Source organism: Danio aesculapii, chromosome 7 (genome assembly GCF_903798145.1).
Source record: "Danio aesculapii chromosome 7, fDanAes4.1, whole genome shotgun sequence".
Taxonomy (NCBI): Eukaryota; Metazoa; Chordata; class Actinopteri; order Cypriniformes; family Danionidae; genus Danio; species Danio aesculapii.
Genome location: NC_079441.1, coordinates 17,132,439 through 17,147,446, shown reverse-complemented (window position 1 = coordinate 17,147,446; position 15,008 = coordinate 17,132,439). Strand labels below are relative to the sequence as shown.

Sequence of the window (15,008 nt, the reverse complement as noted above, 5' to 3'; positions counted from 1 at the left end):
ATCACCATCACTCCAATACACCATTCTGTTCGTATGCCTACAAACGTTCTCACAGGTTATAGTTGTGTATATTTTAAAGAAGTCTTTAGTATAAAAGCTGATTCAGCAGATCCAGGGATCAGCGTAACAGAAATAAAAGATAGCTCAGCTTTTTTCCTCCTGTTTCCTGTTCGTCACTTGAGTGGGGGAGGTCTAAAACTTCAATACGGACATCTTTTCACCACAACTTCCCTCTCTGTGTGTGCCTGTGATGTGCTTTTGTTGTGTGTTCTTTGAGAGTTGTGTGTCCAGTAGCTCGAGCGAAGCCCAAGTGTCTGTGTCGGTGCTGCTGCTGATGGTGGTGGTGCTGATGAAGATCTTCTCTCTTCTGTCTCTCTGGTTTTTCGGCAGTGCTGGTGAGTTTTCTGTGCCATCGCTTTTTACGCCATATGAGGAATTGAATGTTGCTGTAAAAAAGACTGAATTTAAGGAAAACTATTTGGGTCACAAATGTTTTCATGCTTCATATTGGTTTTAAGGAGTGTTGTGTATTATATTAACACTTTTTAAAATTAACATTTATTTTGGTGATGTCTGAAATGCTATTGGTTTTATTTAATTTGTATGTATATATTCATTCTTATATATTGATAAGGTATACAAGTGGATCAAATCCTTTTATTAAAGTCGTCCTTAAACTATTGAGCATTTCATTTTTGTCAGTTTTGAAAACATTTTTGATCAGCTTGAAATGTTGACGACTGTATATCATACAAAATCCTCGTGTGAGTTTGTGATGGTTTCGTTTTTATTAATGTTTATTTTAGTTTTGTTTTACGCTGTTTAATATGTATGATATGTACACTGTAAATGCTGGGTTCCACAATCCCGTCTTAACACAAATCGATTAAGTTAACTTAAATCTTTTTACAATTTTAAGTTGATTGAACCTAAAACAATTAAGTTGTCCTCAAGGAAACTCAAGAGGTGTGTTGCTTCAGCTCATTTTAAATAAGTAGTTTGAACAAGCAGCAAAATAGAAATATTTTTGAGTGTATTAAATATGTACTGTTTAATATGTTGCAGTTTGTGGTGTTATTGTAGTCAGCGTTAATATTATAAATATTAATAATGTTAGCAAGATATTTGTTTCCCTTAAAGTCAGACATATCTGTTTGATACAGACATATGTGTTTATGATGCACTGAAAAAAATACTTTTGCTGTTTGTTCTAATTACTTATATAAAATGAGTTGAATAAACACAATTCTTAAGGTTTTTCGGGGGGACAACTTAATTGTTATGTTCAGTCCACTTAAATTTGCAAAAACGATTAAGTTATCACTTTGTGTTGGGACAGCATGAATTGTGTGGAACCCAGCATTTTTTGTGTAAAAGGATGCCTCTAAGAATATTGTGCATTCAAAAAGTAAAGTTTGCTGTTTGTTCAAATTACTTATATAAAATGAGTTGAAACAACACAATTCTTAAAGTTTTTGGGGGGACAACTTAACTGTTTTATGTTCAATCCACTTAAATTTGTAAAAACTGAGTTAAGTTAACGTAATCACTGTGTTGGGACAACATGAAGGAATTGTGTGGAACCCAGCATTTTTTAACAGTGTAAAAGGACGTCACTAAGAATAGTGTGTATTTAAAAAATGAAGTCTGCTGTTTGTTCAAACTACTTTGAACTACTAAAATAAGCTGAATCAACACAATTCCTCAGATTTTTGGGGGGACAACTTAAATATTTTATGTTCAATCCACTTAAATTTGTAAAAACTAGCAAGTTACTTAATTCCTTAATGTTGTCCCAACACAAATCAATTATGTGTAATCCAGCATTTGTTACAGTGTGCGGATTTTATCTTCAACTTTAAAGTGTGCAGTAATTCCAAATTTTGAGGTATTTATTTATTATTTATTTTTACTGATAACACTATACAATAGTCTTTCAGTTGTTTACAATAAAAATACTTTTAGTTTATTCTTCTTAAGCCTTTAACTGCCCCACCGAGAAAATAAAAAATGTTTGGATTGCATTTCTTAACTCCTAATGTCGCTAGTTAACACACTCAATGCATTTTTTTCTCAACACATCTTATATATTCTAAAATATCAACCTCTATGTCGGTTTATGGTAAAAGTACTGGAATTCTCCTATGAAAAATCTGAAAATATGAAGTGTATGATCAATTTATTTAAAAACAATCAAAATAAAACATTTTTGAACACTAAATCATCTTTATTTTTTAGCTATAAAATATTTAAGATTCTCATTTAACATGTTTTGTTGTCGTTTTTTACAATAAAACCAAAATCAAGTGTAGTAGTGCAACATGATTATGTTTGTTTGATTATTTTGTAAAGCAACAATGCTGTGTGTGTAAACCATTATTTAAAGGAGTCATTCTTTTAAAAAATGGTCCACCATTCGGTAGAGCGGGCAGTTACAGGGTTAATGACCCTTCACATTAAGGTTTTAGTTGTTAACTTAAAGAAATACTTGTTTATATTTCTGTAGACGCCTTTAAAATGTAACCCATTTAAAAATACAATGCATATTTTTGTAGCTTGCAATGAAGTACATAAAGTTGGTGATCTCTGTATAAACAAACCAATAGAAGTCTATATTTAGTTTGTGTCTAAGTTTCATCTCTGTTTCTTTTTTCGTCGAGCCGAGTCTTTTCTGAACATTGAAGTGGTGAGATGAAACTTTGTTGCCAGGAAGTCGTCTTTTTACCATTCTGTAAACAAGGCTTGAATCAGGCAATATGACCCTTTACCCAACAACTGCTTGGCCAGTGTTTGCATTAACAAAATTAATGTATATTGTTAATGTAAAATGAGTGTTTTTTTTTTTGTATTTCTTCCCCTGTAAAAAATGTATGTGAAAACAGTGGCAGTGCTTAAATGTAGTTTCTCTTTGAGGTTTACTGGTCACTGTTCACTTCTCTTTTACATCTAAGTGAAGATGCTGCAGTTTCCTTAAAATAAATAGAGATTTTCTTTCTATTATTTCCTTTGCTTTTTAATGCATGACGGTAATTTTCATAATCACCAAAAGTGGTGTTTTTTGCTAAATTAAAGGTCCCTGACACCAAACATGTCATAAAGTTATGCAAGATGAGAGGCAGAAATCATGCATCTTAATCTAAAATGAAGAAAAACACACATTTTTGTCAGAATGTTGTGCTAAAGTGAGCTCATTAAACCTGCAGCTCATGAAACACATTAGTCGGTGCTTGTACCGTGTGGTCATGTGGTCACTCGAGTCTTCAATTTCCGTGAAAAGAGAAGTAACACTTATTTTTTTTCTTTTTTCTGTTTGAAGGATCTGATACTGAGACGAAACGCGAACTCTCACAACTCAAAAACTTATTACTGTTTCCTAAATGTCTGATTTCGTTATCAACTGCTATTCTGTTTGTAATAGCGAAAGATGCTATAGTTGGACACTGACTTGAGTTATGTACAATATTTTCACGATTTAAAGTTATGGTGGTGTGTTTTAATAATTTGAAGTTATTTACTTTGTTTACACCTTAATGTTACTTTTATGTGGTTAATAATATCGTAATATCACTATTTCTTATTGAATGAAGTTGTTGTTATTATTGTGACTAATTAATATGCGTTTATCTACATTTTATCTACATTAATCAACAAATATCATCAAATAACTAATGCTTTGAGACTAATAGTTCTAGTAATGTGATGCATCATAATTAACCACAATCATTTATTAAGTGTAAACTGATTAGACCTGCCAAAATTAGGCCTGCTGTATGCAGCAGTGACCTATAAAACTCAGACAGTTTCATTTCAGTTTACTAAAAGGTTTCATTAGTTAATGAATGTATTTACTAACATGAACAAACAATGCATTTATTATTATTACAGTATTTATTAATCTTTGTTATTGTTAATGAAAATAGTCAATCATTGTTAGTTTTTGCTAACTCGCACGTTTGAATATTAATAAATGCATTTGAAAAATGTTAAAATGACACACTAAAAATAAAAACAAGCTTTAATCGTAACTTCTCTTGATCAAAACCAAGTTATTCATTTTTCAACTTTAATTTGTTTTAAATATATATTTTATTTAAGCTTTTTTTTTTCTTTTTTGAATAAAAAAAACAATACAAAGGAAATCCACTGGTATAAACATAAAAAGTTTAATTATTAAAATTATTAGATATAAAATTAAATTAATTAAATTATTTACCAATCAAATCAATAATAATGTTCAAATGTAATTATCAGAGTATGATCAATTGTTTCAATAAATCATTGACATACCACTAATCAGTTTTGAGGAAGTCCAGAAAAGGTTGCCGTACAGTTTGAAATTGGTGTTGATATTTTGGTTCCATGGAGCATATCAAACTTTACATTGTTATTTTTCTTTTTATCTATAATTTAAATTTTTTTATTTTTAAAATTAAACAATTAAAAACAAAAAAAATTGTCAGTATTTTAAATTCAGATGTCTCGAGGTTGATTCAACTTAAATCTAAATCAGTATTTTATTTTTTCCGTATATGAACTATGATTACAAATTCTGTATAATTAATGTTCATTCTTAGTTCATTGGAGCACATTTATTAATTGTTATTAAATATAGCATTTTGTAGAGTTTCTATTTGTCGAAGAAGAACTTGTAGCTCGGTATGTTTAGTTTCTTCCTTTTTTTGCAGATGCGATGAGTCTGAAGGAGCCGCAGATCTGCTATATTTTGGATGCGGTGCTGTTTGTCTATGGGATTGTTCTCACTGTCCTGTACTGCAGAATGAAGGTACTCTAGATGTCCTCTAATCATGCCATTTACTCTGTTTCATCAACTAATCATATTATCATTGGATATCATTGACTGGGTGTTTTTAATCCGTCAAGTATCAAACAAAACTCTCAAAGGCAAATTTCAGAAATGTACTTAAAGATTTTTATAATACACAAATGGTAATTAATTATTTTGTTGATCAGATTACTTCAATGAAAATGTATTATAGATGTAGATGTAACTTTTTTGAAAGATGGTCTTTATTGTTAAACTGCAGGTTAAGTTTGTACTGTATATAAAGTATACTCCGTAACGCCTTAACTCTTTCTGATTATGATTGTAGTTTAAGAAAGTGCACATTTTGTATATTGTTAATTGAATTATTGTGAAAAGTTTTTGTTTGTTTGGGTTTTGGTAGCACTTTGCAATAAGCTTCCAGTACACTTAATTTTTGATTAATATTAGTTAATTTTAATTTCAACACTTTCCTTTTATTATAATAGTCATAAGCATAATAACCGGAGCTGCCATAAATGAATTATTAACTCAGCTTTGATTATTGACCAACATTAAAAAAGATGAATAAATACGATAACCTTTGAATTTGACATTCTTAATGTTAGCTAATTCATTTTAATAATGCATTCATAAATATTTAATGATTATTAAATAATATTTACAAAGATTAACATGCACTGAAACAAGTAATGAAGACCAAATGATGAGCCCTCCTGTAAAATTTCGATTAATTTTCAAATATTTCTCCAGTGGTCACAACACGTTCTTAAACATACTGTTTCTAATAACTAATTTCTTTAGTTTTTGCCATGATGGCAGTGAATAATATTGTACACGTTACTAGTATTCTGCTTAAAGTGCAATTTAAAGACAACTTGGTAAATTATTGGCAAGTCATTGAACAACAGTGGTTTGTTCTGTAGCCAATCAAAACTTAGAAAAACTGCTTTTATTCCAGCCAAACTAAAAGAAATAAGACTTTTTCCAGAAGAAAAAAAATAATATATGAATTACTGTGAAAATTTTATTGCTCTGTTAACCATTACTTGGTAAATATAAAAAAGGAATTCTAAGAGGGCTAATAATTTTGCCCTATATTTTGCCTTATATATACACACATGGATGTGTGCGTTTGTATAACAACCAACATTAATTAAATTCAATGTTTTGTTGCTGTATTTATTTATTAATTTGTTTTCTCCCTCTCAGATGCGAAGTAAACAAGCGCCAAAAAGCTCATATTCAGGGGTAAGTCTGACTGTTTGTTTACAATATAGATTTTACATTCAAACATTATCGTTTATCTCTGTAATTCTGTCTCTAAACATTTAATGAATTATTATATCCGTGTTATCTTTTATGTTGTTTACATGCAGATTGCTCTTTAAAAAAATTAATCAAGCACTGTCATTATTATATACACTTATTTTAAATATTTAAATATTAATATACAATTTCTGAATATTTGAAATATTTTATACTGTCCAAACAGTCAAATGAACATTTACTCTACAGTAAAACATTTAATACAACTAAAGTATTGATCTATTAATGGTAAGTTCCTAAAACCGATAACCACTTTGAAGTGCTCTTATCATTTTCTCCATCAATATGTTTACATAATATATATTTTTCCCAGAAAAACATTTTTAAATGTGTTAAAAATGAATGATAAAAACTGCACAAATAAAAGAGTGCGCCATAAACACACATGGCTTTAATGGTATCCTGTAAACTCAGCAGCAGACCTTTATATTAATATAACTAATAACTATTATTATAAATATTAACATCCTTTAATGAACGCAAGCATGAGCTCAACAGTACAAGCTTTTTAAAAATAAAATTAAAATGTAAACGCTCTGCATTGTCTTAATCTTTAAAATAATGGTTTTATATACTCTTTGCTTCCACTTCACACTTATAAACATCCTTTTTTGAATGTGTGAAGTCCTATCCAAAAAGTGTGAGCATGCAACCTTTCACATGATATCTGAACCGATATAAAGCACCAAGAATGTTTCTAATGCTTAAAAGTGTCACTCTATAAATATAACGCAGCGTCAGACTCTGTTTGAACTTCACCCAAATATGAAAAGCGGCAGCTCGTTCTGAATGAGTGTCATCTTTATTCTTTCAGCTTTTCTAATGTTTTTAATTTATCTGTTTGTTCACAGAAGAAAGATGCCGGTGAAGGGGTGTATGAGGTACGATTGCTGTGTTGTGGGTTTATTTAAAACTTGCTTGTGCTGTAAATTTGACCTTTCTGTTGTAAGTGTGAATATTCTGCATTTGTGCTTTAATTTGCGATGTCCTCATTACTGTGCATTTGTACATTGATGTAAGTTAAACATCATAATGTACGTGATTTATATTGTATATGATTTAATTGATACTTGTATATCAGGGTAATTATAGTAACGTAAAAGTAGGTTTCTATAAAGTAATACCTTTAAGTAATGAATATTTTAAATTAAGTATATATTTATATTATTATTTATCTACCTGTCTGTCTGTCTTGCTATCTGTATATCTGTGCATGCATACATATTAAATACTAATTAATAAAAGCTGAAACAGAATATAAAGAAGCAGATAGATAGATAGATAGATAGATAGATAGATAGATAGATAGATAGATAGATAGATAGATAGATAGATAGATAGATAGATAGATAGATAGATAGATAGGTCTGTCTATCTATCTGAGTCATTTGCACTCTAGTTAAAACTGAAATAACTAAAGAGACTTAAAAAAATAACTTGACTAAAAACTTGCCAAAATGCCATTAAAAACTTGAGTATTAAGTATTGTTAAACAAGAAACTTATCGTTAATACCATGGATATAGTATAGATAATATATTCAGTTTGTACAGTATATGTATATATGTAGTGTTCAGCATAAATAAGCACACACCATTTCGAAAATTAATATTTTTATCCATTTCTCACTAAATATAGGTAATATTATTTGGTCCATTTGAATAAAAACAGATTTATTAATGTTAATATTTTATTTATTTTTTGTTTCTCTTGATTCTTGCTCTTTTTCTATTATTTTGATTTAATATTATTTAAAATTATAATTCAATTCATCTTTATTTCTACAGCGCTTTTACAATGTAGATTGTGTCAAAGCAGCTTAACATAGAAGTTCTAGTAAATTAAAACTGTGTCAGTCCATTTTGCAGAGTTGAAGTTCAGTTCAGTTCAGTGTGGTTTAAATTTCACTGCTGAAAGGCCAAACACTGAAGAGCAAATCCATCAATGCGCTGCTCCACTAGTCCCAATTTGAGCAATCAATTTTTCCCATCAACAGTCAATTATTCCTATCAACAGTCCCAATTTAGGCTACTAGTTTTTTGTCCTATTATCAAGTTATTTAGTTAGATTAGTTCCAGATTTGGCTTCAGTACTGACTAATCTAATGTATATGCACAAATATAACATTGTAAAGCATTCTACAGAAAATATTACTCATATATGCTGAGCACTGTATATGTATGCACGTAAAAATATTGAATGAAAAGACTTTAAGACTATAACAATTGCAAAACCAAAACAAAGTAATGCATCAGAATTTTAGTAATGCTAAAATATTCCTGATATAAGCATTGTGCATATGTGTTTATCTACATAAATTAAAAATGGCACAAATACAGCTATTTTAAACAGATATACAGACAGACAGACAGACAGACAGACAGATAGATAGATACAGACAGATAAATATATATATATATATATATAATATATATATATATATATATATATATATATATATATATATATATATATACACATATATATACATATATATATATATACATACATACATACATACATACATACATACATACATACATACATACATACATACATACACACATATATATATATATATATATATATATATGTATATGTGTATGTATATATATATATATATATATATATATATATATATATATATACATACATATGTATGTGTCTGTCTGTCTTTACCTATCTATCCATCTGTTTATCCATCTATCTATCCACCCACACATTTATTTCTAAAACTAATGATTTTCTCTCCACACATTTATAAAAAAGGTACAAATTAACATAACTATATAGGCTGTCTCTCTTTCTTTGTCTTTAAATTAATAATTGTATAAAATCTACTCTACAAATTAATGAAAACTACAAATTTGTAACGAAATCAAAGCAAAAAAAGACTATTAAAACTGAACTGACTATTAAAACTAAATGAAAACAGAAAATATGTAAATAAACTAATTAAAAATATTAAATGTAGAACCAAAAACTACCAAAATTATCTATCTATCTATCTATCTATCTATCTATCTATCTATCTATCTATCTATCTATCTATCTATCTATCTATCTATCTATCTATCTATCTATCTATCTATCTATCTATCTATCTATCTATCTATCTATCTATCTATCTATCTATCTGTCTGTCTGTCTGTCTCTCTGTCTATCTGTCTATCTGTCTATCTATCTATCTATCTGTCTGTCTGTCTGTCTGTCTGTCTGTCTGTCTGTCTGTCTATGTCTATTTCTCTAGCGCTTTTACAATGCAGATTGTATGCTTAACATAGAAGTTCTTGTAAATTGAAACTGTGTCAGTCCAGTCTGTATAAATTTTCCACACCACAAATGTATAAGCATTCATATCTACTGGATGCTAAAATACCAGCATTTAAAAAGCATTCCTATTTAATTCTTCATATCTTTTCGGACATAAAGACGGTTAACTCTAGTGTTAGAGTGGCCATAGTGTGGTGAAGTTCATTTAAATGTTGATGGCGTTAGTCAAAAGCACACGAAACAAGTGAAGTGGTGTGGTTTATGTGAGTTTCTGATGAAATGACTCTCTGCCACATCCTCTCTGTCTGTCCTTTTACACCTCAGGGGCTCAAACCTCATGAATCGGACACATACGAGACCATCAAGATGAAATCTACCAAAAAATGAGACTCGCCACCAGCAGAAAAAAGCCACCATCATCTCAGAACATCATGTAAATAAGCTGTTGACCTCAAGAAAAGGTTTAGGAGGGATTGTTCCAAAATAACATAAATGTTTTATGAAGAATGTTGAAGCCATTGACTTTGGTAGTTGGAGAAAAAAAAAATTTATGGAAGTCAATAGCTATGCAGTTCATCCAAAGACGCAAATCAGAATTATGTGCATAAATTAAATATTACATAAAAAAATTGTGATTTAAGTACAGTTTCTGATCAAAATTTTCAGTTCTTGAGAAACTGGTGGCAAATATCGAAGAAAAAAATTTTATTTTGATGTGGTACACTGGTTAGCATGGTTCCACACAATTCCTTCATGTTGTCTCAACACAAATCAATTAAGTTAACGTAATCAGTTTTACAAATTTAAGTGGATTGAACATAAAACACTTAAGTTGTCCCCCCAAAAAACCTTAAGAATTGTGTTATTTCAACTAATTTTAATTAAGTAGTTTAAACAAGCAACACAAGTTATTTTTTCAGTGAAGAAGAAGCCACTGTCTGCCTAATATTCTTAAATAATAAATTTAGCTTTGGAAGGCGAAATGCAATGAACGCGCTGTGGTTTTGTGGTTGAGGCACAAAACAGTTCTGAAGGTAATAATACTGAACTACTTTCATGATGGACTTTGGCTGAGAGATTTTAGAATGACCAAAACAACATTTCTGGTCAATCTGCTGGTTTGTCCATCAATGCTGTACCATTGTACCCATCTTTATCACATGATGTAGTTAAACAAAAATGACATGACTTTTTGGATGTGCATTACAGAATTTATTAAAAGGTATCCGCAGGTTCTTAAAGTTTCAAAATGTCTTAAATCTTAAAAGCTAAATTTTAGGCCTTAAAAAGTCTTTAATCTATTGAAATGTTGTTGTAGGTCTTACATTTTTTTTTAACAGGTCTTAATTTTCCTTTGTTCATTTATAACTACCCAGTCTGGCCATTATCATCTATACAATAACCAACAATTCCAATCTCAGAAAAACATTTAACTTATTTAAATATAGCATTTATATACTTTCCTTACCGTAACATTTGCTTAAAAGTTCTCCATTTATTTACTGATGAGGATACTGACTGGACCTATATATATTTTTTATTATTGTTAATTATTAAAATTTTTATGTAATTATTATTATTATTGTAGACTGAAGTGTTTGATAACTATGTTTTGTTCTATTCTTGGTAAGGGTTAGAGCTAGACCCACACAGAATCTGCCCGCGCAGAAATCCGCAGATTTTTAGCCCATCATTGAGCCTATGTATTTAATTGTGCAAATGTGTGTAAATTTATATTTAATTAAGTTTTAAAATACATTTTTAGCAATATTATTGACTAATATGAAAATGTTCATATCAATTATTCACAATAGTTTGTAAAGTATTATTTAAATTTTATGTTTTAGTAGATATTATTATATGAAAATTTGGTTTGTTTACCAAATAAGTGAATCTAATTGGATTTGCATTGTAAATAATAAATAAAAGTTAAAAAGGTATTATTTTTGATTTCATATATTCCTATTCATATATTAAGTTTTTAGTTATTATACTCCCAAAATCATCCCGCAGAAATCTGCAGATTCTTTACAAAATTCTGCGCAGAAATATCAAAAAAATATCAAAAAAATTCTAACAAAATTATTAGTATCATATTACTCAATGTATTAAATTTTTATCATTTTTGGAATGGTGTGTGAAAGTCTTTTCTAATTGGGATATTCGAAAACAATCCTCAGCATTTAGCCCTGTATGAGTCTGAAATTTAATTCATAATGCTCTTAAAATTGTCTTAAAGTCTTTTATTTAACTTGGTGAAGCCTGCAGAAGCCCTGTATCAAGTAAATACGTTTCCATATTAGTTCATAAGCATTTTTCTTAACAGATGAAAAGTTGATCCTACTCAATTGAGCAAATGTTTTTATGTGCATTTTCCAAATTTATGTGCATCTTGGTGTTTCCATTGGTTTTCCAGGCCATTTCCATTTTTTATGTGATATTTCAAAATGTGCATAAAATGGTTGGATAGAAACATGGCTATTGTGAACATTCTTCAAAATATCTCCATTTTGCGTTCAACAAAAGAGAATGATGAAAAAATGTACATTTTTGTGTGAACAGTCCCTCTTTATTAGTTTCATAACATAATAACTTTGATAAACACATATGCTAAGCTTTTTTTCTCTGTAACAAATCCTCAAATTTTAATCAGTTTTATTAATTTAAATGATTGTGTTTGTGATTTTGTCATTGTTGTTGATGAATGTATGTTTCTGTTGGCATTTTTTAAAAGTGTTAACTATCGCTTTTAAAATGTTAACTATCGCTGAGTGTCAGTATTTTCACTTCCTGTTTGGCTTCTAGAGCAACATGCCAGTCCGAGTCATTTCCTGTTTAAAGAGCACATGAGCTGGTCTGAAGCCGCGCGCCTCTGACCACAGGTGTGAGAGTGATGGTGGAAACACTGCCTTTCTTTCCATTCAGCTCTGAGACAAAAGCTGTTTGTTCTTTTTCATGAGAAAACAAATGTGCGTGTGTGCGTGTGTGTGTGTGTGTGTGTGTGTGTGGCACAATTATACAGCAGCGATTGTAAGAATTTACTTTAAGAGTATAACATTTTACAAAAGGGTTCCATTAGTTACATGAAAAATGAACTATGAGAACTGCCATATTTATCCATATTTTTATGTTAATGAAAATCATTCACTTTAAAAAGTGAAAACTTAAACAAATTACTTCTATTTGTTACAGTTAAATAAGTTTTGACAAACTTAATTTGTGCCAGTTTTCAGTAATAAATTAAGTTAGTTCTTTTAGGTGTAACAAGTTTGTCATTTATTTAAGAGAACAGATAATTTCCTTCCTGCTGTATAATAATAATAATGGTAAAAATACTTTTATTACAGTATAAATAATTTTCTTCCCATCTTAATATAATAATAGCAATAATACTTTTATTACAGTACAAATCACTTCCCATGTTAATATAATAATAATAATAATAATACTTTTAGTACAGTACAAATCACTTCCTTCCCATGTTAATATAATAATAATAATAATAATACTTTCATTACAGTACAAATAATTTTTTTCCCATGTAAATATAATAATAATAATACTTTTATAACCGTACAAACCATTTCCTTCCTGTCCTCCACTTCTTTCTAAAGTTGGAAAGAGTAGACTGTCCAGAGGTTCATCTAACCCATTTAAGAAAATTTGGGACCCATTTAGGAAATATATCCAAGAACGTGTTTTATTGTCAAATATAGAGCAAGTCCTTGTTCCAGCAAAGCTAACTTCATTGTTTTACAAATTTAAGTGGATTGAACATAAAACAATTAAGTTGTCCCCCCAAAAATGCAAAATTGTGTTGTTTTAACTCGTATTAAATAATCAGTTTGAACAAGCAGCAAAAGTCATTTTTGAGTGTCGTCACTGTTAACTTAGTGCACAACTTTAGATTTTAATAATGAAACTTAAAAGTTAGGATTAATAAATTAATAAAGTTTTTATAATTATGCACGTAGTTCATGTACTTATTACTTTGAAGGCGGTGAGTTTACTCACTTTTTCAACACATTGCTTTTTACAGTGTACTGACTTACAAACGGGTAATAAGCCTACTAATTGTTTATTGAGCTCATAGCCTTAGTTAATGGTTTGTTAATTGTGTGAATTGTACATTGTGAAATAAAGCGTTACTGTAAATTCAGTACAGGTATTGTTCTTTCTTAGTTCATGTTAGTAAATACATTAACTGATGGAGCCTTGTTGTAAAGTGTAGCCAGTTTTCCTTTTAATTTATACTAAAGGTTTGTGTGGTTTGTGAGGTTGTGCTTATACTTTTTATACTCAATATTTAATGCTGTCATTCTGAAATGGTCTCATTTCTTGTTCAAAATATAATAAGTACTTTTTATTTTATTTTCAATGCTGTGGATTAGATATTCAAAACAAAACCAAATAAAATATTTCAGTTCTTTTTTCCTAAAAAAAAATGACTATACAAATTCTGTCACCATTTACTCACCCTTCACTCATCGCAAATATATTTGAGTTTCCTTCTTCTGTTGATCATAAAAAACACATTTTTTAAACATGTTGGAAATGCAGTAGCCATTGACTTATTTATTTTTCCTATGGATATCAATGGTTATCAGTTTCCAACATTCTTCAAAATATCTTCTTTTGTGTTCAACAGAAAAACTCAAAGATTTGAAACCACTTATGGGTGAGTAAATTGAAATTAAATATGGGGCACTATCACTTTAAGAGTGAATTGGAATTTCTTACATTACATTAGATTTGCAGACATTTGTTGGGGATCAATTGGTGACACAATCATGATGTCTGTAAATAAACAATCATGATGTCTGATTAAATAGTTATTTAACCATCAAAACAAGAAGTGAAATAAAATGAAATGTTATTTTCTGCACATTAAAAAGTGTTTGGAAATTGCTTTGGAAAACAAATCTTATATTTGTAACACGATACACCGAAAACATCAGCTAAAATGTCAATCAGTGTAGCAATATCGAACAACTATAAAAGGTTTATAATAATAACATAATATAATCTAAAATGTTTTAAACAGTGAAATAATAATGTCCATTTCAAATGTTTGTAATTGTTCCTTTGTGTAGCAGGTCTGAATGTACATTATGCAGCATCTGCATAACATCTGAAATCAATTAATAATTAATACATGCTATTTAATCACTGCCAAATGCTGAAAAATTTCGCTTCATTTAACAACAACAGCAGCAGCAAATGAATGATTTGCCTACTTAATATATTTACAATAATGTTGTTTTTGGAAGTTCTAAATAAAGATTATAGAAAATATATTTTTAATGTTGTATTTTTTGTGTTTGTGTTCAACAGAGAAAAATAAAGGTTTGAAACCACTTATGAGTTCCCAGAAATTACTTACATTTATTATTATTATGTAATTTTTCTTTGTTACAATTACTTCTTTAACTTACACTACCTGACAAAAGTCTTTTCCCTATGCAAGTTTTAGGAACAACAAATAATAACTTGACATCTACTTGATTATTTGGTATCAGAAGTGGCTTATATGAAAGGCAAAGGCCTGTAGATTACACTTATTTTACCATAATAAAATATGATCATGTCTTGATTTTTAATTATTTAATTAGGACAGGAAGGTC

General features: G+C 29.3%; 1 protein-coding gene across 1 annotated transcript; it reads left to right on the top strand.

Moving 5' to 3' along the window:
* Positions 1-224: 224 nt before the first annotated feature.
* fcer1g (Fc epsilon receptor IgFc epsilon receptor Ig) lies at positions 225-14,681 on the top strand. Its single transcript, XM_056461148.1, has 5 exons — positions 225-395; positions 4,686-4,783; positions 5,996-6,034; positions 6,964-6,993; positions 9,709-14,681. The coding sequence occupies exons 1-5, from the start codon at positions 251-253 to the stop codon at positions 9,769-9,771; spliced, it is 375 nt and encodes a 124-aa protein (XP_056317123.1). The 5' UTR covers positions 225-250; the 3' UTR covers positions 9,772-14,681.
* Positions 14,682-15,008: the final 327 nt, after the last annotated feature.

Coding starts and splice junctions, on each gene's coding strand:
- fcer1g (XM_056461148.1), top strand. CDS start 251: ATGTGCTTTTGTTGTGTGTTCTTTGAGAGTTGTGTGTCCAGTAGCTCG. Junction 4,784..5,995: donor TCCTGTACTGCAGAATGAAG/GTACTCTAGATG, acceptor TCTCCCTCTCAG/ATGCGAAGTAAACAAGCGCC. Junction 6,035..6,963: donor CAAAAAGCTCATATTCAGGG/GTAAGTCTGACT, acceptor GTTTGTTCACAG/AAGAAAGATGCCGGTGAAGG.